Raw genomic sequence first — 23,420 nt, forward strand, 5'->3', positions numbered from 1 at the left:
TTCTCGAACAGCACTAGTTTCTTCATACTGATCCGGTGCTTCTAGAAAGCATTCGATACAAAATTTTAATCCATTTTCCATGTAGTAATATGAAATGCAACATATCTTTGTTGCTTGATTGTATGTCATTATTTCAGATATGCTTAAATCTCGCTGTTTCTTTTGTAACCGTTCATCAAGAATATCGACACTATTGTCACTATCATAATCACTGTCCTTCGCCAAGGGTTCTATATCAGATCCATCATCTTCCATCTCTCTCCTCTCTCTCTCCTCTCTCTCTATCTCCATCCGCTCCGCCACAACTGGATCCATCCAATAATCGTAATCATCATCCGTATCGTCGTCGATGATAATTACGTTTTCTTCAGCCATTGCACAAGACTAACGAAACACAGAAGAGCAACGAAAGAAATGATACTCTAGTGCAGCAGACCACCGAAACACAGAAGAGCAACGAAAGAAATGATACTCTAGTGCAGCAGAGTTCTCTTCATTATATTTTTTTAACATACACAATATAAATAGAAGTATTCTTTGAAGGATTGGGCGGATGGAAATACGTAGATAACAACACATTTTTGAGATATTTCGGGGTCCGACGTTTTCGAGCAATCTGTGAATCATAGCGAGATAACAACACATTTTCAACCCTAGGTTCAGTTACAAAATTTTTTTTCTTTTGTGCCTTCAACAATCTCTGAAAGTTTGTTGGTTGAATATAAGAAGGATCGAAGCGCATCAGATCATAGTACGTGATTTGAAAGCGCATCGACACGACGGTATAGCAAAAGTATAGTCAAAAATTATAGTGTTCTGTCAGAAAGTAATGTTCTGTCAGTGTTGTGTGATAATATAAAAATGGAAGACGAAGATCACGCGTTGTCATCTGACAGTGATTGCATTAGTGACTGCAGTGAGAACTCCACGGAATTCAGAGAGAAAATAGTGTCTGTTGCGGAAATTAATGCTTTAAACGCACGTAGTACAAAATTTTGTATCATATACTTTTATTATTCCACGGGTGGTGCTTTAGCTGTATGTCCTTCGTGTATGATTGCATTGCAAGGCGTGGATAGCCAAATGATGTATGCTGTTCGAAAGCATAAAATTGAGACACTTGATGCGATGGATGGCCGATTCTGTTCAAGTTGTAGCGAGCCGTTGTATATAAGATTTCCATGCAATATGTGCCCAATTTGCACTCTGTGAAGAAATGGAAAACGTCGAGCAGACTGAATGCGACCTGGTGGAGCGGTCCCGCCAAATTGCCACCTTGGGCGAATATTTTGCATGGCTACAACGATGCAACGAGTACATCGAGTCGCTGGAAGAGCAAAGTCGGATCAAACGACCGCGATTATCGATCGGGAATCGACAATCGCTGATTGCTCGAATCGCGCGACTCGAAGGTGCAAAGACTCGATTGCAGAGACAGTTTATGCCCAGTGGTGGTAATTACAGTGGCGACAATAACGCGGGTGCCGGATGTAGCGCGCATCAAAATGAACTTGTGTGGCGCGAGATTGATACCGCGTTCGATAACCGTATTCTAACCGGTGCTGTGATTAACGCAAACCATATCGAACCTCGTCAATTTCTCGAGGACGCCAAAGACATCGTGCTCGAGCAAGTGCAAGACGTTATAAGAAGATACAACAGTGTAAAATTGAACACTATATTCAACGGTGAATTTGTGTCGGGTGATAAGCGTGCGAATAAAAGTATCAATACGAGAAACTGTGAACTCTTTCGCACGTCTGATTTACACGAGTGGTACGAGCGCAGCGTTATCGAGCCCACTCTAGCATTGCTAGAAGAATTTCAGGAACGCGATAGTGGCTGGGCATTGTCGCGAATACAGAATTTAACTGTAAATATAAATAAGTATAATCCTATGCGCGCGGGATGTTATATTAAATTGCCGCGAGAAATTATGATGAAGAGAGCTGTAATTAATGTACAATCTAGAGACAATGCGTGTTTCGCGTGGGCAGTGGTGGCCGCTCTATACCCCGCTGAAAGAGACACAAATCGGGAATCTTCATATCCCCACTATACGACGGTGTTAAATGTACAAAATATTGAGTTTCCGATGACGTTGAACCAACTAAAAAAGTTTGAACATATAAACAATATCTCCATCAACGTGTACAGCATCGAGAAAGAAAACAGCATTGTCCCGATACGTCTTTCGGAGCAGAAACGGGATAAACACGTCAACCTGTTGTATGTGGAAGACGGTAACAGCGTCGGACATTTCGCATGGATCAAGAACTTATCCCGGCTCGTGAGCTCGCAACTGAGCAAACACAACGGCCGAAGATATATCTGTGATCGGTATGTATAATTTGAATAATTTATGTAATTATAAAATATAATGCATTGCATAAATCTTTAATTTAAATATTCTTTTACAGATGCTTGCACTATTTCGGATCGGAGGACAAGTTGCAGTCACATACGGTAGACTGCGGAAAAATAAACGACTGCGCTATCCGATTGCCGAGCGATAAGGACAAGTGGCTCGAGTTCAACAACTACACGAGGAAAGAGCGGCTTCCATTTGTGATCTATGCCGATTTGGAATGTGCGTTGACAAAGACTGACGAAGAAAAAAATTATCAGCATCATAAGGTATTTAGTATAGCGTATTATATGCATTGTTCGTTCGACGACTCGTTATCCGCGTACCATTCTCGCCGCAGTATTGATTGTATCGCGTGGTTCGCCGAAGAACTTAAAAATTTAGCGTTACGTGTAAAGACTATTTTAATGACTACAAATGTCTCCATGGTAAATTTAACATCGGACGAGTGGGAAAAATTTCACAGCGCAACGCATTGCCATATTTGCGAAAAACCGTTTACGCAAGAAGACGATACACGCGTACGCGATCATTGTCATTTGACCGGACGATATAGGGGTCCCGCGCACTCAAATTGCAATCTAAATTACAAAGAATCATTATATATTCCGATAGTCTTCCACAATTTATCAGGTTACGACGCGCATTTCATTATCGAGGATATAGCCACAGCGTTCGAAGGGGAAATCGAATTACTTCCAATAACCAAGGAAAAATATATATCGTTTACAAAAACTGTTAAAGTTGCACAAGACAATTGGAAAAATTATATAAAATTAAGTTTTATCGATTCGTACAAATTTCTTACGGCAAGTCTCGACAAATTGGCATCTTATCTAGACAAAGACAAATTCAAAATTTTAAAATCAGAATTTCAAAATTTATCTGCAGAAAATTTCAGTTTATTAACACGGAAAGGCGTCTTTCCGTACGAATACGTCGACTCTGTAGATAGGTTGCAAGATACGTGTTTACCACCGCGCGAATCGTTTTACAGTTCTTTGACCGGTGAAACTATATCCGAGAGCGATTACGCGCACGCCGAGAACATCTGGACGCGATTCTCCATTCGAACGCTAGACGAGTATAGCGATTTGTACCTGAAAATCGACGTCTTGTTATTAGCCGATATTTTTGAAAACTTTCGCGATAGTTGCATCAAAAGTTACGGACTCGACCCCGCGTATTATTATACTCTTCCCGGATACACGTGGGATGCCATGTTAAAGCATACAAAGATTACATTCGAATTGCTTACCGACATCGACATGGTCATGTTTATCGAACGCGGTATACGCGGTGGTCTGAGTCAGTGTTCCAACAGATACGCGCGCGCTAATAACAAGTACATGCAACAATCGTACGATCCATCGAAACCATCGTCGTACTTGATGTATTTCGATGTAAATAATTTGTACGGATGGGCAATGTGTCAACCGTTGCCCTATGCCGATTTTCGATGGGTCGACGACGTGTCGAATTTTGACGTAGCATCGATCGCGTTAGATTCGCCTACGGGTTATATCCTCGAAGTCGATCTCGAGTATCCGCAACATCTTCACGATACGCACATTGACCTACCGTTTTGCCCGACACGCGACAAGCCGCCCGGCAAGCGGCAAGACAAACTCCTCGCAACGCTATACGATAAGAAGCGTTACGTGATACACTACCGTAACCTACAGCAATGTACGCGACACGACCTTCGCGTTACAAAAATACATCGCATATTACAATTTACACAATCTCCGTGGCTTCGCAGTTATATCGAATTAAATACACAGTTTAGAACACTCGCGAAAAATGATTTTGAAAAAAATTTATATAAACTGATGAATAACGCGGTATTTGGTAAGACGATGGAAAATGTGCGTAATCGTGTCGATGTAAAATTATTAACAAAGTGGGACGGACGATACGGAGCAGAAGCAATGATAGCGAAACCAAATTTTCACAGTAGAAGCGTCTTTTCGGAAAATTTGGTTGCCATAGAATTACGCAAACTTGAAGTGAAATTTTATAAACCAATCTATGTCGGCATGTGCATACTCGACATTTCTAAAACGTGCTTGTACGAATTTCATCATGAGTACATGTCACCGCTATATCGTGATAAATGCCGGGTAATGTACACCGACACAGACAGTCTTATATACCACATTGAGTGCGAAGATGTCTATGAAAATATGAAACATGATATCGCTAGTTTCGATACGAGCGATTATCCAATTGATAACGCGTACGGTATACCGCTCGTGAATAAAAAAGTACCGGGTTTAATGAAAGATGAAAATAACGGCGCGATAATGACCGAATTCGTCGGGCTTAGAGCAAAAATGTATGCGATGAGAGTGGACGGGAAAAAGGATACGAAGAAGGTTAAAGGTGTCAAAAGTAACGTTGTTGCGAGAACGATAACATTCGACGATTACACGCGGTGTCTGAATGACGAAATAGAAATGACACGACAGCAATCTTGCATAAGATCGAAATTGCACAAAGTGTATACCGTCCGCGAGACGAAAATTGCTCTGAGTCCGTACGATGACAAGCGGTATATCGTACCTGATTCGACCGACACATTACCATGGGGACATTATAGGATACCCTTATAATATAATATATATAATGTAATGTAATATAGTATGTGATATAATGTCAGATATTATTTTTGTATATGTATCTCATATGTATATGTATTTCATATATTGTATTATATACGATTATTGGAAAGGATGTATTAATAAAGATTTTTGTATTTTTATATATTTCATGTATATTTTTTATATGTTGTACATATTTTTTCTTAAATTTAAAAATAAATACAATTTGTATGAATTAAATCACATTGTCCTTATGTATCCAAGAATTGTGGGAATTGTCAAATCCCAACCATTTCACGTAAACCTCGTTACCCCTCCTACGCAGTATTTTCTCCACGAGATACACGTCCGGATAATTCGCGCGATGCAACTCGTACTCGTAGAACGCTCCAGCAATAGATTTTTTGCGATAATCCTCCAGTAGATAGCTTACGGGATTAGTATGTTGTACTTTTGCAATTTTAAACACTTCGGTTGTCCAATTTGGCGTGTAACCTTTCTCGAAAACTGTCTTGTACTTGCTAACGCGTACCGAGTCACCTACTTTGAATTTCGCCGGACCCGCGATATTTACATGGTTGTACACAGTAGCCAAGAGTCTTTCAGCGATCGCGGGAGTAACGTCGACGGGTCGCATACCGATTGTTCGATGCTTGCGCGCGTTGTAATCCGATACGAGTCGCGGCAACGCGCTGATCCACTTGTAAGATCCGTTCAGCGTAAACATCTTCCACATGTCGTTTTTCAGCGTGCGATTGAATCGCTCAACGATCGATGCCTTCAATACCGAATATGTAGAATAGTGATTGATGTCATGTTTCCGCATGAGCCGTTGCACGTCAGCGTTATAAAATTCCTTCCCCATATCAGTCTGTAAGTTTTTCGGACATCTTTTGCTATATCGAATTATCTCGGCGATAGCGTCAGCTGTCTCGCTTCCACCTTTACTCTTGAGTGGTATGGCCCACGCGTGCTTGCTCAACGCATCTATGACTGTGAGTATGTAGTGGTAACCTCTGTTGAAACGAGAGTACGGACGCATCTCGACAATGTCAGCTTGCCACAGGTCATCGTATCCCCGCACTATGACGTGTCTTCGGGGAAAATTTTTTCTCGCCGGCGCGTGCAATTCGTTCACCAACTGCCGTTTCTCTAAACTATGTTGTTTCTTCACTTCCTCGGTTATTCCCGATCGCCGATCCATCGTTGTTTCGATTCGTCGATCAAACGATGTGTGCCTCGAGTATCACCGTGCGTTTTATCATTCGTTGCTAGACGTTCCTGGCCCGTTCGATAGCCGTTCAAAGCTGTTCGATAGCCGTTCATAGCCGTTCGATAGCCATTCATAGCTGTTCGATAGCCGTTCCCAACCCGTTCGATAAACCTTTGTAGATGCTCATAGCTGTTCGATAACCGTTCTAGCTGTTCGATAGCCGTTCCCAACCCGTTCGATAAACCTTTGTAGATGTTTAATAATTGTACAATAGCCGTTCCTAAACCGTTCACTACAGCCGCTCATTACAGGTTGATAGCCGTTTCTGAATTAGTGTTAATCGCACGCCGAAGCTCGTTTATCGCAGTCTGCAAAGCTCGCACATCCTTCTCGAACGCAGTCAGCTTCTCGTCTGATTCTTTCTGCTGATTCTTCAACGTTTTAACGCATTGTTCCACGTACAGTTTGTTGACTGCATCGGTATCAGCCTCAGGTTGCGCTACACGGCGAATCTTGCGCGACCTCGCGTCATAGTACGTAGCGACGCGACACAGAGCGTTTTGACGCAAGTAACTTGTCACCGATTTACCCCAATGATCGCTAGTTCTAATTGCTTCATTTCTCTGTTCGAATAATCCAAATTTGTTGATGGGCATTTTTTTCTCGATGCGAGTGACGTCGATCGACTGATTAGTTTCGTCGAGACACCGTTTAATTTATAATAAGGCCGACTTCGCGAAGTTCCTCTATAATCGACAGGATCTCGTTGTCGTGAGCGTTGTGGCCAGCTCGGCGCGAAACGTCGAGCAATCGTAGACGATCCACTAGCTCGTTGGGATCGTCCCAGTGCACGTAATCGATCTTATTGTCGGTTAGCGTCATCGCGCGAGGCATGAATACTCCCGTACCGCATTTTTTCTTTTTCAATTCGATCGACATCAACGGTGCAATTATGTGTTTATACTTGTATCCCCTGTTGCTCTTTAATTGACCTTGCGCATCATATTGACGTTTATGCGCACTCGTCGCCATTAATATGCTCTTATATTTTTGCATATCGTCCTCAGTGTATATGTCATCATCGGGAATTCTCTTGAAGATCAACTCGTATAACCCAGGTGTACCAATGTACCTCACTTTGTCTATGATTATAGAGTCATCTGCGCCGATGTCGAATCGTTTGTTACCGAGCCACATTTCATTCTCGTCGAAATAGACACCGTACACGTGATCGATCTGGTTTTTTTTATCGCCACTAAGGAGAGCGCCCATGTACTTTTGTGCCAGTGGCCCGAAGTGCTCTCGTAACATTTTTTGACCTTCCAACGTTTGTAACATGTTTCGAACAGATGGTGATTCGAGCGGGTTGCCCGTGGTTTCGAAAACATTTTCGATTGCGAGTGATTCGGGTATCGTGGGTTGTACGATTCTCGTTGTCGCGGACGGTGTGGAGGTTATCAGCGGTTCATCCGATGTATGCGGTGTCGATAAACGATTCGCCTTCAATCGTTGTCTCTTTTTCGGTGTCGTATCCTCCTCCTCCTCCTCCTCTTCCTCTTCCTCCTTGTACCGCTTGATGGGTAACGTTTTAATTATAGCGTCAGCGTTACTCTCCGGCTCGTTTTTCACCGCGATTAAGCTAGAGTTGTTGACGATTTTTTGTAGTGGCTCGATAATAGGCCTAAAATGGGTCTTGACCGCGATATCGTCGTCGATCTTACCGGTCTTCAAAGCGCGATGTTTCTTGCGGATCGATTCGCTCGTTTTCTCAATCTCCCTCGCAATCTTTTCACGCTCGCGAATATTATTGTTTTCAGCCATGTCGACAGAGTGTGTCGGCAGCGACTAATCGTTTTGCGGTATCGCGAACACGTTAAATCCTTTTCTGTATCGCCCGTTCGTAAATGAGCTGTCCTTATCTATCACTAGGAATCCATACTTTTGTTGCCAACAAGTACGACATAATTCACTGAAATCCCCGTACGACATGTCGGTATTCACGTGATCGTTGTACACGTGTTTCAAGTTGGTACCGTCCTGTTTAAACAAGATCAGCAGGTTCGCGTTGTCGCGTATAAGATGTTTTGGTATTCTCGCGTACGTCTGACAGAGATAGAAGCAGTCGACGTTCGAGTGACGACCCATTGAGAAGTACTCTCTTATCGTATTTTGCTTGTCGCACGCCACGTCATCGAAGACGAAAATCGAGTTTGGACGTGCCTCGCTCGGTGGAATGACGTCACTGTTATTGGAGAACGTAAAATAACCGATTTCGTCAATCGGCGTCAACAAATTCTCCAGATATCGATATTTCGGCTGTTGCAGCGACTTCGAGTACACGTACACGTTCTCGAAATGTACACCATGCGGACTTTCCAGTAGACTTATCAGAACGTTGGTTTTACCACAATTCGAGGGGCCGCAAACGATCGCGCGTATAGTAGTCGGTAGCATCGTACCATGCCTGCGCATCTCCGCGTTGTCCTCCATTGATCGTAATCTGTCGTCGCAATTTGTCACGCATATCGTCAAAGGTTGTCGTACGAATCTCATTTTTTCAACACTGCTGATTGGATCGAACGCCTGCCTATTTATAGGTGCGCGAAATCACGAGTCGCTCAGTAGAGAAAAAATGTTCATCCTGCTAACAAATCCTTCCGATATTCGCGATTTGAGCGTCGAACAGCTACAATTTGTGTCGAAAGCAGTTCTATTGAGAACGTGCGGTGATTACGTCCACTACGTGTGGGACAAACTTCCGGAACACATAAAAGCGGATCCGGAGGTTCAGACGTATCGTCGCTGTTACGAACACTACAATCAGCCGTGTCAGGAAACGCACATCGACGGTCCGGCGCCGTTGATAAAGAATTGCGGCGAATGTCAACGAAAATAGGTAGAGGCCTATTAAATCACGCGATAAACGCACTTCCGATCGAATTCCATATTCCCGGCTATCAGTTTTGCGGACCAGGCACGCGGTTGCAAAAGCGATTAGTCAGAGGCGATCGAGGTGTCAACCCATTGGACGCGGCGTGTCGCGAACACGATATAGCATACTCTCGGAGCAACGATCTCACCGAGAGACACGCGGCGGATAGGATACTCGCTGAGAAAGCGCGGAATCGCATCGTTGCGAAAGATTCGACTCTCGGTGAGAGAGCCGCCGCCACAACTGTCTGGGCAGCGATGAAAGCCAAGACGAAGCTCGGTATGGGTCTGAAGACGAAGACGAAGAAAAGAACGGTGAAGAAACGGATACTTCCGGTAGCGAAATGCGGCGGTGTATTGCCGATTCTACCAATGTTGGGTGCGCTCGGATCCCTGATCGGTGGAGCGGCTGGTGTAGCGAAAGTGGTGAACGACGGAAAAGCCGCGCAACGTCAGTTGCAAGAGATGCTACGTCACAATCGCGCCATGGAAGGTCACGGATTATATCTCGCTCCTTACAAATACGGACGAGGAGCCTCAACAAGGAGAAAAAAAAAAAACGTCAAAGAGACGCTAAAAATGCCGCAGGGCGCAACTACCAACGTACAATTGCTACAATTGGCAAAACGTATGCGCATTCCATATTTTAGAGGTGTTTTCATGCGCGACTCTTTACCGATCGGTGGTATATATCGAAACGAGAGCGGCATCGTAAATTTGGATAGCGTCGAAGGACCAGGTACTCATTGGGTAGCGTATGCAAAGAGGGGGAATCGCGCTATATATTTCGACAGTTTCGGCAATCTTCGACCGCCGAATGAATTGGTGCGATATCTCGGACGAAACGTAACGAAGATACAGTACAATTACACACCTGTTCAAACTTACGATCAGAGCATCTGCGGACAATTGTGCTTGCAGTTTCTTCGAACGGTCGATGCATGTGAATTTAAAGACAGATATTGCGCTATTTAACTCAGTATTCGTTAAACAGTTTCGTCGACATGTCTATGACATTCACGTTGACTGGGAAGAGTAGCGTTCTCACGGCAAACTTCTTTCCCACCGTAGATTTGAGCGACGGCGAATACGAGCTCGGTCTAACGGATTTTGAGACTTATCACACGATACCGAATGTGAATTCCTCGAATAATAAATTTTACTTTGGCAAAGACGACGAAGAAATTACGATTCCCGAGGGATCGTATGAGTTGCAAAATATACATGAATTTTTGAAACATGCAATTTCACGGAAACATCGCGATGAGAAACACATTGACGGCGATGACTATGAAGATGATGATGAATATCCGATAGTGCTCCGCGCTAATTACAATACAATGAGGAGCGAGATCAAATGTGCCTACAGAATAAACTTTACCAAACCCGTCAACATTGGATCGCTGCTAGGATTCTCGAATCGTATTCTCGAGCCGCGAAAATGGTACGAATCAAACCTGCCGATTAACATTCTCAACGTGAATATTATCCGTATAGAGTGTAACGTGACCGCGGGTGCGTACAACAACGGCATACTCGTTCATACGATACATGAATTTTCACCGAGGGTACCACCGGGATATAAGATATCGGAAACGCCTGCACAGATCATTTACCTGCCGATCATCGCGCGGAGCATTACGGATTTAACGTTACGCGTTGTCGACCAGAACGGACGATTGCTCGATTTTCGAGGAGAAGAGATCACCGTAAGATTGCATGTACGTATGCGACGTATGAGATGCTCGTATTGAACGGATCGAAAGACGTGAGAGATAACGCAATCTTTACGAGACCAGCAACACCACCACCAACAACAACAACAACAACAACGTCGACGTTTGCTAATATCAAATCATCCAAGAAAAAGAAACTCAGCGCATCGAACGTTGCGTTTTTACAATCTTTGGGATTTGCGGTGCGAAACAGCTGAACGATGACCGACATTCTCAACATCGGTGATGAACCGATCTTTGACAACCGTATCGTCAAGATCGAGACTCACACGTATAACCCGTTCGCCAATACAACGTTCGGACACAGTGACGAGATAAGAATACCCATACAACAACAGGATCTGTATACGCTGCCGTACGAGAGTTTCCTATACATCGAGGGACAACTAACGAAAAACAGAACAACAGTTGAAGGAGAAAGTGATGTGATACTGGGACATAATTGCGTCGCATTCATGTTCGATGAGATTCGATACGAACTCGATGGCGTTGAGATTGATCGCAATAGAAACGTAGGAATAACTACTACGCTCAAAAACTATGTAACGGTATCATCCGATAGAATTGTGATTATGAAAAACGCCGGCTGGGAGCCGCCGACCTATTCGCATGGTCATTTCAATTTTTGCGTACCGCTCCACATGTTATTGGGATTTTGCGAGGATTATAAACGAGTGGTGATTAACGCTCGTCACGAATTGATCTTAATACGATCGCGCAACGATAATAATTGTCTGGTTGGAAGTTCAACGCTGGAGCCTGTGATGACCATATTCAAGATACAATGGCGAATGCCTCACGTGCTGTTGAGCGAGATCGAAAAACTGTCGATGCTGCGTGCTCTGGAAAGTGGACGATATCTCAGCATGGGTTTTCGCTCGTGGGATCTGTACGAGTATCCGCTATTGCAGCTTACAACGAAGCATTCGTGGGCCATTAAGACCTCGACTCAGCTGGAGAAACCACGCTACGTTGTCTTCGCCCTGCAAACAGGCCGGAAGAATGCCTTGTCTAAGAATGTATCTCAATTCGACGACTGCAAATTGATCAATGTGAAACTCTATCTGAACTCGGAATGTTATCCGTACGACGATATGAACCTGGATTTCGATAAAAACAGATGGTCCATTCTGTACGACACGTACGCGCGCTTCTGCAAGAACTATTACGGATACGAGTATCTCGAGCCGAGTCTCTCCGTCTATACGTTTCAAGAACTCGGTCCGTTCGTGATTATCGATTGTTCTCGACAAAACGAATCGGTCAAGAGCGCAACGGTGGATGTGAGATTGGAATTCGAATGTAAGGAGAATATACCGGCGAATACTACTGCGTACTGTCTCATCATACACGATCGTGTGATCCAGTACAATCCGTTGACCAACGTTGTACGCAAAATCACCTAAGCGATAACATCGACACAAGAGAGGGGAGGAGGAGGAGGAGGAGGATATAAATCAAAGTGCTGCGAGATGATTTTAGAGTTTGCCATTCCTATCGACTGACGTATCGAAGAGAGAAAGAGAGAGATCTCGTCATGTCTATACCAACGTTTGTGGATCTGCAAGGATTTATTGTCGGGAGAAATTTTGTCGTGAAAGAAGCGGCAGTCCTGAGGAAGGGATATGTTCTCTCGCATTATTTTTTCGCAAGTCCTGTACCGTGGAGCGTGCTAACAAAATCTGAGCGATGTCAAGTCTCATGGGTGATTAGAAATCATCACGGATTACAATGGGAAGACGGAAACGTTCCGTATGGCTTGGCTCAGCGTGTAATTACAACAGCTATCGTTGGTATGATACACGAAGAAGAAGAAGAAGAATCGTCTGTCGTGTACGTTAAAGGACTTGAAAAGCGAAAATGGTTGACCGATATACTAGGCGATGTGGGAAACGGCTATATTATTGAAACTTTAGATGCTGACTATGAAGATATTGATTCTCTAAATAAATTAGATATTACCAATAGTATGCGATGTGGAAAACATGTTAAGAATTGTGCATTACAAAATGTATTTAAAATATTTAACTGGTGGTCGCAACGCCTGAAAGAATTGCAAGAAAATAAAATATGTAAACATTAATATGTTTTATCTCTTATTTCCCCTCCCTAAACCTTTCCATGCGTTTCTAAGAATTTTTTGTCTGAGCGTTATCTCCCCTTCTCCTAAAACTCAAAACGTTAGAAGTATTAATCCCTCCACCACATTATACTTTTGGAAGATGAGCGTCATCCATACTCGGTTATTTCTTATACGATCAGTGTCGCGTTAACACCGCTCTCGTGGTTCACTTTTCATAACTCCCAGAGAAATGTACTACGTCGAAAGAAGCAGCAGCGGCAGCGGCGTCGGAAGACGCGTGAATAATTACGTATCGAGTCGTGATAAAACTCGATCGTTTGAGAACAAATGTGACGAGTAAGTTTTTCGTTTAACTTCTTTCTATTTTTATATTTTTACAAATTGTATTACTATTATTTAATTTTAATTTTTCTGTAGCATTTCGTTGGAACGTCGTGCGGTTCGTATACTAGGTAGACGATACGCATTGACAGCTACGGGATTCAAATTCCTCGACATTGGTATCAACGTGGGTCCACCGAGTTACGTGGAGATTGCCATAGGAGATCATCGAGGAAAGGAACTGATATTATCTCTCGAAACGTGGAAGGGACTCTACGAGCAACGTCGTAATATTCAAAATTTCCTTCGGAACGACTCTAAAGATGACTTCAATTTCATAAGCGTTGGACCGCTAACAGTGAGAGTTCGTACGATTAACGACGTCAAACTCATAAGTCTCGAATCTTCAAACGTATGCTTGATGATGGTCGAATCGACGTTACATCGCATGTTCGATCTCGATCACTGCATAGATGTAACTTTTGATCGATTGGATAAAATTATCCAAACAGTTGATGTCAAGTTTACGCAATTCTCCAATATCGCGTCCACTGTAATAAATCCGAAAGAAATATCAAATGTAATACGCGCGAGTGCTGCTTTCAACAAGCATCAACTCGTCGATTGCGAACTGGCAGCTTTAGTTTTTAGTCCATAGTACGTAAGAAAAATATATAAAATATAAATAAAGAGTTTTAAGTCAAAATCATGACGTAATTTCTTCGCACGCATTTCCATCCACCCAATCCTTCAAAGAATATTTCTATTTATATTGTTTGTTAACTGGTAATATTGTATACTTGCGATAATACAGAGATGACAGAGAGAGATAAAAGGGATAAAGAGAGAAAGAGAGAGGGATATTCAGAGATTGTTGGAGGCACAAAAGAAAAATTCTTTTGTAACTGAACCTAGGGTTGAAAATGTGTTGTTATCTCGCTATGATTCATAGATTGCTCGAAAACGTCGGACCCCGAAATATTTCAAAAAATGTGTTGTTATCTACGTACTTCCATCCGCCCAATTCTCCAAAGAATACTTCTATTTATATTGTGTATGTTAAAAAAAAAATATAATGAAGAGGACTCTGCTGCACTAGAGTATCATTTCTTTCGTTGCTCTTCTGTGTTTCGGTAGTCTGCTGCACTAGAGTATCATTTCTTTCGTTGCTCTTCTGTGTTTCGGTGGTTTTGTGCAATGGCTGAAGAAAACATAATTATCATCGACGACGATACTGATGATGATGATTACGATTGGATGGATCCAGTTGTGGCGGAGAGGATGGAGATAGAGAGAGAGGAGAGAGAGAGGCGAGAGATGGAAGATGATAATCTCTATGAATCAGACGAGGAAATAGAAATAGAACCCATAGCAGACAGTGATTATGAGAGTGATAGTAGTGATGAACTAATACACACTAAACATCGAAATTTAGACTTGACTGAAATAATGGCATTGGATCACACGAAGATATGTTGTATATCTTACTACTATGTAAAAGATGAGTCCAAATATTGTACCGAGTGCTTCTACAGATTATCATTCCTGTTCTTAGAAGCTGGTATTGTTCGGGAACATAGATGCACATATTATGAACATTTGGAAAATATGTCATGCAAAGAGTGCAGAAGATCTTTGAATCAAATATTGGCCTGCAACATGTGCCCTATTTGCACAAATTAAAATAGATGATGGATAACATTGTAAGTATCTTAATTTATTATATATCAAAAGTATTTTAAAATAAATTATTAAAATAATTTAAACTAATGAAATGCGTATGTTTTCTTCTGTTTTCAGAAACGGCTTCCCCAACATAGCCCGACGGTCTATTTTATATATTATTATTATTATTTTTTTATATTGTATACTTTTTATTAAACACACATTTAAATAAATTATATATATATTTTTAATTGTAACAAAATCATGACGTAATTTTTCTTCGCACACATTTCCATCCACCCAATCCTTCAAAGAATACTTCTATTTATATTGTTTGTTAACTGGTAATATTGTATAATATCTCAAAAATGTGTTGTTATCTCGCTATGATTCACAGATTGCTCGAAAACGTCGGACCACGAAATATCTCAAAATATAAGTTTATGACTAATATTGTATACTTGCGATAATACAGAGAGAAAGAGAGATAAAAGGGATAAAGAGATAGATAGAGGGATAGAGGGATGGAGAGGGAGAGAGAGAGAGGGATAGAAATATAAAGGGATAAAGAGAGAGAGCGAGAGAGAGGGAGGAATAGAGAGAGACCCAAAATCTTCTTCATAGGAATACCGCCATTTTTGTTTATACGTGCGTCCCCCGCCCCGCAGCCCCCGCGCCATAGAAATTCCCTCCGTCCCACGTGACGTCATCCCCCCTCCATCCTGCGTGACGTCATTCCCCCGCGCCGCTGAGATCCCCTCGCCCCTCACCCCCCTGAGATCCCTGCGTTAGAATTCTCCTAGTGCTAACTACTCTTTATCTCTAATCTTTTTTAAAAATGCATGACAGAGTAGAAAAATTTTCAAAATTGCATTCAAGCTTTTATAATTATCGTACCATGTGTACGCTTAAATGCAATTTTGAGAATTATTCTCCTCTTTCTCATGCACGTTTTTTTTTTTTCAAAAAGATCAGGGAAAAAGTATTATCGCATCTCGTCGTGTAAAATTATATATTTTCATCGTAAAAGCTTTTTTAATATCTATCTATGATGTATCAAATAACGAAACATAACATAACAAAACACTTTAGTAACTTTAACATTTTAATTACCTTCATTTTGAGTCTGGTAAACGGTAATAATTTAAGACATTTTTCATGCCGTGATAATGTAATTAGTTTATTATTACATAATCTTGACATTTTTATCGTTTGAAAATTTTTGTCATCTGGTTAATCCCGCTTATCTTATTGCTTAGAGGGTAAATTTCCAGACACGCACGTCGCGGCGAATTCGTAGCAAATTGTGCAGCGTGAGCCCTAAATAAATTTCGCGTCGTGGAGCTTTGTGCTCTGACACGACAGGGAATTCCCGCATGCATGTGAGAGTATGTAAGTGTATATATGCTCCTAGAGAATGTTACAAGGTATTTCGGATAGATGCTCTTTTGGTCTAGCTGCATCCTCTCCGCGAGCTTCAAAGTCGAAATACTCTTCAGTAAACTGAGATCTACACATAGTTCATTTAATTTGCAAAAATCTAGCCAATTTAATAGCTCAATGATTCAATGTTTATCTCTACAAAGTATTTTCTTATAATATATATTGTTGGACATATTTTTTCTAAATATAAATGTTGCTAATTGATTTTTAAGAAATTAAAAATAATGAAGAATCTTAAATAAAGCTGAGAAACACACACACAAACATTAATCTTCAAATATCAATAACATTCATAGTTATATTCTAACATTCAATATAGATTTTCCACTTATCATGGATTATGTTTATCATACAATTGTTGAATGATAAAAAACTTGCGTGTTCTATTTGATATACACATCTTTCGCTTGAAAATCAATCAATAGATAATTTTAAAAAGACATGATATTCCCCAAAAAAAGCTTTGTGTCACCGCAGATAAAATTAGCAGCATTAAATTTATAATTTTCAATGTAATATATGATATCGATATATGCGTATACGTGTCTGTGTATGTATATATATGTATATAAACTATATATAAACACGCACACACACACTACATCGTTGCTCATAGCGTATATTAAACCACTACTCGACAATCTAGTCACCACCTCCTTCAACTTGGCACAATGTGATCTACACGTAGCAATATTGCGCCACATGCCGTGAATTCTCTCAGAGCCATTTCGCCTAATCGAGACGGCGGTACCATGCGCCGCTGCTTGCGATCGTCGAAGTAACCCCCACAGCTAGTGACCATTAAAAGGTAGACGATGGGATGAAGGATGTTTGGACGGGCAATCTCATATGGCACAATAGTAATAAATAAATCAGGAAGAAATTACTTCTCCGAGAAAGGCTGAATAATACAGATAATATTTAATTTATATAATTGTAATAATTGCAAATTACATATATGTATAAATAAATTTAACGATCTCTCTTTCTGTATAAAAATACACACAATTTATGTAAATGTAATAATTGCAAATTACATATGTGTATAAACAAATTTAACGATCTCTCTTTCTGTATAAAAATACAAACACACACACGTCTATTATAAAAAGATTCTTAAGCGTCGTAATATGGTCATGAATTTTATTTGGGCAACTTAGTTTTTAGTTAATATTCAGAAAACAAAGTACATATTAATAAAAAAGATTTAATTCATGGTATAAATGTTATTTCTACACATACATACATACTTAGTTTGTCTTGTCTCGTAGTTTCATCATGTATATATGCCACTTTGATAGATAATTTTCATTGATGTTTACTTTGATTTGTTTCAAGACAAAGAAATATATATATTTAATAAAATAAAGTTCTTAGCAAAAAATCAATATTTAAACAATGTGTAATGTCAAATATAAATAATATAATATTTTAATATTTGAGCAACAACTTTTAAAATAATAGTTTTCAATCCTTTTTATTTACATTTTATTTAATTTTTAACCATATCTGCATATTTTTTATGAGGTGTAAATCAAAAAACTTAAAACGAAAATGTTATAAAATTTTAATACACAATTCTATTATTAAATGTAAAAACATATGTAAAAATGATATATTTCATTAATTTTTATAATTTCATTAATTTTTTCAGACAGGTACGCGCAAAAATTTAATCTTCTAGATTTGCATCCGAAATAAAAATCTGATATACTATAAAAAACGATTGCCCTACATTGATCGTGTCTCTTCGACTTTGGCCAATCCTATAATTTATCGATTGTATACGACCATAATCCTCTTACTAATTCGCCGCATATATCACAGGTTGGACTACTTGCGTAGTCTAGGTCAATCCATGAGACCTACGGATTGACAAAGATTATGTCAACGTATACAAGTATTTTTACGTTAGTAATAGCTGTCAGCTCAATCAGTATACGAGACGACAGATTATTCTATAATTGATAGACGCGACGTTATTTATAGGATATGTCACATACATCAATAAATATTTTTTTTAAACGAATATGACAAGTATGTATGTACATGCAATATAAAAATTGATAAATGGGTATTGTCGACAATGATCGATGTTACGACATAAAAAACGCTCATTTAAATTAACAAAACTGCAGAAAAGTTGATTTAACGAACAATAATAGGATGATGGCCACCGGTCAGCAACCCTGACGATGCATTCTATGTTAAGTTAGAGAGTTAATCAAACGTTAGGCTAGTACCATAAATTTCTCTCTGGCCAGCGTGGAAAACAAAATTTATGACCTCACGTAGATCGATCGCCTGTCTCGAGACCAAATGGAGTCTGAAATTCTTCCGCAGCCGACTGAAAAAACAAGATTTACGATAATTGGATTTTGTAATTCCATCGTTCTTGATTCTAAACTGAAATCCAAAATTTCTTTCAAGCCAGACAAATCCGATTTGCAATAATTAAGTCCCGGAAGTTAGTGACTTCAAAATAAAATCCGATAAATTCATCTATCGAATATATGCTTTAGTTTCAAAATTATAAATTGCGACGGTCAATTTTAAAAAGAATAAAATAAAATACAACGGGGCACAAAAAATAAAATAAAATATTCACTATATGTATTAACTTTCGGAATAAATAGGTACATACGTACAAAAGCAAATTCTATACTATTTCCCTACAGATACACTTCTAGCAATAGATATTTATTATTCACTGTACTAAAAATATCGGAAAGAGTTGAGAAAGATCTGGGGCGAAGAGAGAATGTGCTCCGGAAAGCTTTCGCGTTTTTCTGGAAGTTGCGAAACATGTCAATAGCAAATAATCTGTGACGTGTGGAATAGAATAAACTTGAAATTCACATGTAAAATTGTGCGCATCGAGAGCCGGGAAAGTAATGGCGATCATCAGAGGCACGAACGCTTCGACCGATCTTTCGAAACCGCAGCAATCCTCCTTCTCGTCAAAGTCGATTTCAACCTATCGGAAAACCTATCGCCCATCTTTTTGAGTATGCGATGCATTTTCGATTTTACGAGTCTTTGCTCGTCCAGTTTGCAGCTGACTGACATTGTTTCTATTATGAATTATGTACAAGTACTCTCTCTTTATAGTTTTCTCTTCCTCTTTCGTACGTACACAACACATCAAACAGTAAAAAGCTCTACGACCGCATTATTTCAGGATCTGCGACGAGGTGCACTTTCGCGAAGCAGTCTTGCATCATATTGAGCGGTTAAAGCCCACCTGGGTCCCGAAATGCAGTTATCAACATAGATATCTTCTCCCGGAAGGATAGATAGTAGCTAACAAATTTAAACGATTCGTCTTGAACTCTTCATTGAATTTTATCAATCAATTTATTAACTCTTACAAAAGTTATGGTTCTTTAATAGGATTTAATATGATTTATGTGAATATTAAAACTAACGACTCTTTTATAAGTTTCGTAAACTTTGAAATTTTTATTCATAATAATAGTTTCCTCATTTTTATTCCTAATAATAGTCTCTCTCTATTCAAAATAGATCAGGATGCAATAATTATTAGAAAGCATTTGCTTGATCTTAATAATGTATGTGTTGATCACGAAAATGGCATGCTACTAAACTTTTTATCATGACAGTTAATCTCTATTAAACTAAAGGTTAATGTTCCTTGAGGGTATCATTCATGTGAAATGACTGTAGCATCTACATTATTAATCACAACTCTCTCTCTCTTTGGCCGGCAGATAATTACAGAAAAAACTAATCATAAAATATCAAAATTCATTATTTAATTGATTTATAGAAAAATAAATTTGCATATTTCTACATAATATTAATAACGTATATACAAATATATCGAAAACCTTATAATTAATTTCTTTATTTATCTGTATGACATTTTCATAATTTATGTAAACATCATTATAAATAAATAAATAAAAATATATATATATAATACCATAATAAAGAAATTAATTAGATAGATTTCCAATAAAATAATAATAACTTCATTGAGAAGAAAGTTTAATATAACAATATAGCAAATATTAACAATACAGAATAATACTATAGCTATGCAAACTTCTCAATGATATTTCGTAAAACTATCGACAATATATTGAATAAAACTATCGACAATTAGTTATATTAGAGTTGCAATTTATTATTTATTAGTTATATTAGAGTACAATTAGTTATATTTGCAACGATTTTATTTGCTATAATGAATCAGTACATAAAACAGTGACATCACAGCAAAGCAAAGAAGACAATACTAATAAATCAACATGACTTGAAGTTTAACATCATTCGTGTTTATTGGATGAATGTCAATACATCGAAAACCTTTTATCTCCATTATCGCGATGGGTTGATATTTCTATAGGATATCGATCTCTCTGGGGATCGACGTGGCATTATAAGGTCACAAAACTCGAAATTTGTACAGGTACCTTCTCGTTTGGTTGATCGTGGTCGATTACAACCGCGGGGGTGAAAACATTACATGCAATATCGTCCGCGTGTCTAACATGCACGCACCTTTGCGTGCGTAAATTTACACGAACAATACATTTACATTTGCAATTGTTCTCACGTAACGGGAAATCAATAGGAAATCAAAGTAGTTTCATATTATATTATTATAAATTTGTAATTAATATTAATATATATGTGATACAAATTGTAAGAGAGAAGTAACATTTTTCATCGTTCACTGATTATATCGATAAATGAAAATAATGTAGCACAATGTAACACATAAAATCTTGCGATTTTATCATTTTGTGTTTATTCCGATTCCAGTGAAATTTGCAAAAGGATTTTCGGGCAAAATGACCGTTCGTTGTGATTCCAATTATAATCACAACTTCAGGCGAAATAAAATTAAATGTACATTTCTGCACACGTTTTTTAAGCGTTTATTTTTTATTCTGCAAGGTGGAAGGAAAGATTTTATATCATTAGATTATAAAATAACAGAATAAATGTATTACAAATAGCGGCTCTTGTTTATATTCCACTAGTCCGCGATTTTTGCTCCTATTGCGAAGCTTTCAAGGCTTTGACGGAATACGACTTGCATGGTGCCAAACGTGGCAATCGATGCTCAGGCACGTCCGCCGGACTCAAACCACCCCAATCTGGCTGGCAGTCGCCAACCTGACCAAACAACAGTCTCCAGGTCCCGTATAAATTAAAGCAATTTGCATGTCACGCGCGCTCACGGGTTCCAGACACGAAATTTGGCGCGGTAGAAACGGCCAAGACCGAATGTCGTTAGTCGAACAATCTAGCTATTTCTGCCGTCTGGTTCCGCGCACGCACAACGATATTGCTCGAAATTTCCAGCCACGAATAGAACATGAAAATAGAAATTAAATGCATGTGATGCATCGTATAACAAATCTCTTTACTTATAAATCCATCACAGTTAGCCAATTTGCATAAAACTCTGCTAGTTTTGATGTCCAATTATAATTGCGGAAATACGAAATTGCATTATAATTGCGATATCTGTCATATTCCGTAGTTACATTGCATATCCGGCATAAATAATAAAAGATGAGTAAAGTCAGATGTAATCAATAATGCATTTGTACACCTATTTCAAAATATCTTTCCAAATAATCTATAATTTGCAACCAAATTCATACAAAATTTTAATTTGATACATTGAGTTAAAAATTAGAAATAAAATATATAAACACATATTATAAAAATATTTAACACACATATATATGAAATTACAATTACAAATTTCTACCTTGAATTTTATCACAAATTATAAATCGTTTAAGATGGGTTAAAAGGAAATTCTAAAAATTATGTGTATAACGTAAGAATAATTTCATAAAAATATTAGTTTGAGAATACCTCAACTTGAAACGACATCCCTGATGTTTTACCATCTTATTTTACCATATTCCCGTTGTACGTTAGCTCACCGCGTCCATGCACATCGTATCTGTTAATAATGTCACAGGCCGACCTCTGGCTCTCCCCCTCTCGCGCCCCCGACACCTGACACCGACGGCGCTCGCAGGACGGCCCGAAACAACCCTGCGGACCTCGCACGGACTGCGTTACGTTCCATTATGCACGTCGGTCGATTCTGCTCGAGCGATTTAACATGCATTAACTTGTAAACTCGCGACTTGCCGTGTACTCGATAATGCAGGCGCCACCGAAGCCGTCACCCGCGTGGCGACGGGACACCTTTTACGACAGGCATGGCACCAGCAGGATCGACGTCGTCCTGTTTCACTTTCCCCTTCTCGCTGTCTCCCGACCTCGACAAGTCCCAACATCGACATCCTACGTCAACGTTCCATCTGCCACCCAGAAGACTCCCGGATCTTTTGATAATACATTATTAATGAGCCAAGCGGAGAACCGCGAATCTCGATTCTTCCGAAATCGGAATTCCGATTCTCCGACAAAGAACAGGAATAATATTTAAATAATTATTGATCCACACACATGAGAGAGAATTGCCCGCGGCTGAAGAAACTCGCGAAGTTCTCCCGATTGCGTATTCATGATAAATATTTGTCGTGATTAAAATTTGCCATTTAATAAAAAAAGATTATAAAATATATAACTCCTCTATATATTTAATACTTTTCCATTAAATATTTTATTATTAATAGTTCAGAATAAGAGAGAAACGGCAATTCAATATAAAAATATATTAAAAATCGATTCTATGTTGTGTCAAATAAAAAATATCTATTGAAAGTCGATTTGTATATTTTTGTTTCCAGTAGTAGTACAGTACATATGCAGTACGCGATGTATATTATATATCGTAACTTATTCCATCGTAATTTATTTTTTCACAGAATAAAATAAAACTGAGACATGAATTTACGGTAAACAGTAAATTATGCACTCAAAAATACGACATTTATATAAAAATTTAATGCTTTAAAAGAATCATGCATCGTAAAATTCCCCAACTGTGTTCTGTTTCAAAGTGAACCAATAATCTATTCTCTATTTGCAAGCAAACTATGTCAAATAATTTTTAATTCAAAGCTTTGAGAATATAAATACGTTTCGCGTATAT

General features: G+C 39.2%; 4 protein-coding genes across 4 annotated transcripts in view; 2 read left to right on the forward strand and 2 right to left on the reverse strand.

The window, feature by feature from the left end:
• Nucleotides 1-23,420, reverse strand: part of Invadolysin (leishmanolysin-like peptidase, invadolysin) — a 272,311-nt gene that overhangs the window by 149,845 nt on the left and 99,046 nt on the right. The window lies entirely within an intron of this gene.
• Nucleotides 560-5,231, forward strand: LOC145967342 (uncharacterized). Its single transcript, XM_083092147.1, has 2 exons — nucleotides 560-2,340; nucleotides 2,421-5,231. The coding sequence occupies exons 1-2, from the start codon at nucleotides 1,217-1,219 to the stop codon at nucleotides 4,981-4,983; spliced, it is 3,687 nt and encodes a 1,228-aa protein (XP_082948273.1). The 5' UTR covers nucleotides 560-1,216; the 3' UTR covers nucleotides 4,984-5,231.
• Nucleotides 6,896-8,006, reverse strand: LOC145967349 (uncharacterized). The gene has a single exon (XM_083092160.1). The coding sequence runs from the start codon at nucleotides 8,003-8,005 to the stop codon at nucleotides 6,896-6,898; it is 1,110 nt and encodes a 369-aa protein (XP_082948286.1). The 5' UTR covers nucleotide 8,006.
• Nucleotides 12,364-14,163, forward strand: LOC145967351 (uncharacterized). The gene is made up of 2 exons (XM_083092171.1): nucleotides 12,364-13,270; nucleotides 13,352-14,163. The coding sequence occupies exons 1-2, from the start codon at nucleotides 13,164-13,166 to the stop codon at nucleotides 13,911-13,913; spliced, it is 669 nt and encodes a 222-aa protein (XP_082948297.1). The 5' UTR covers nucleotides 12,364-13,163; the 3' UTR covers nucleotides 13,914-14,163.

This window comes from Camponotus vicinus, unplaced genomic scaffold, assembly GCF_025532165.1.
Source record: "Camponotus vicinus isolate PSW18456_S1 unplaced genomic scaffold, iyCamVici1.0 SCAF_1, whole genome shotgun sequence".
In the NCBI taxonomy this organism is placed as follows: Eukaryota; Metazoa; Arthropoda; class Insecta; order Hymenoptera; family Formicidae; genus Camponotus; species Camponotus vicinus.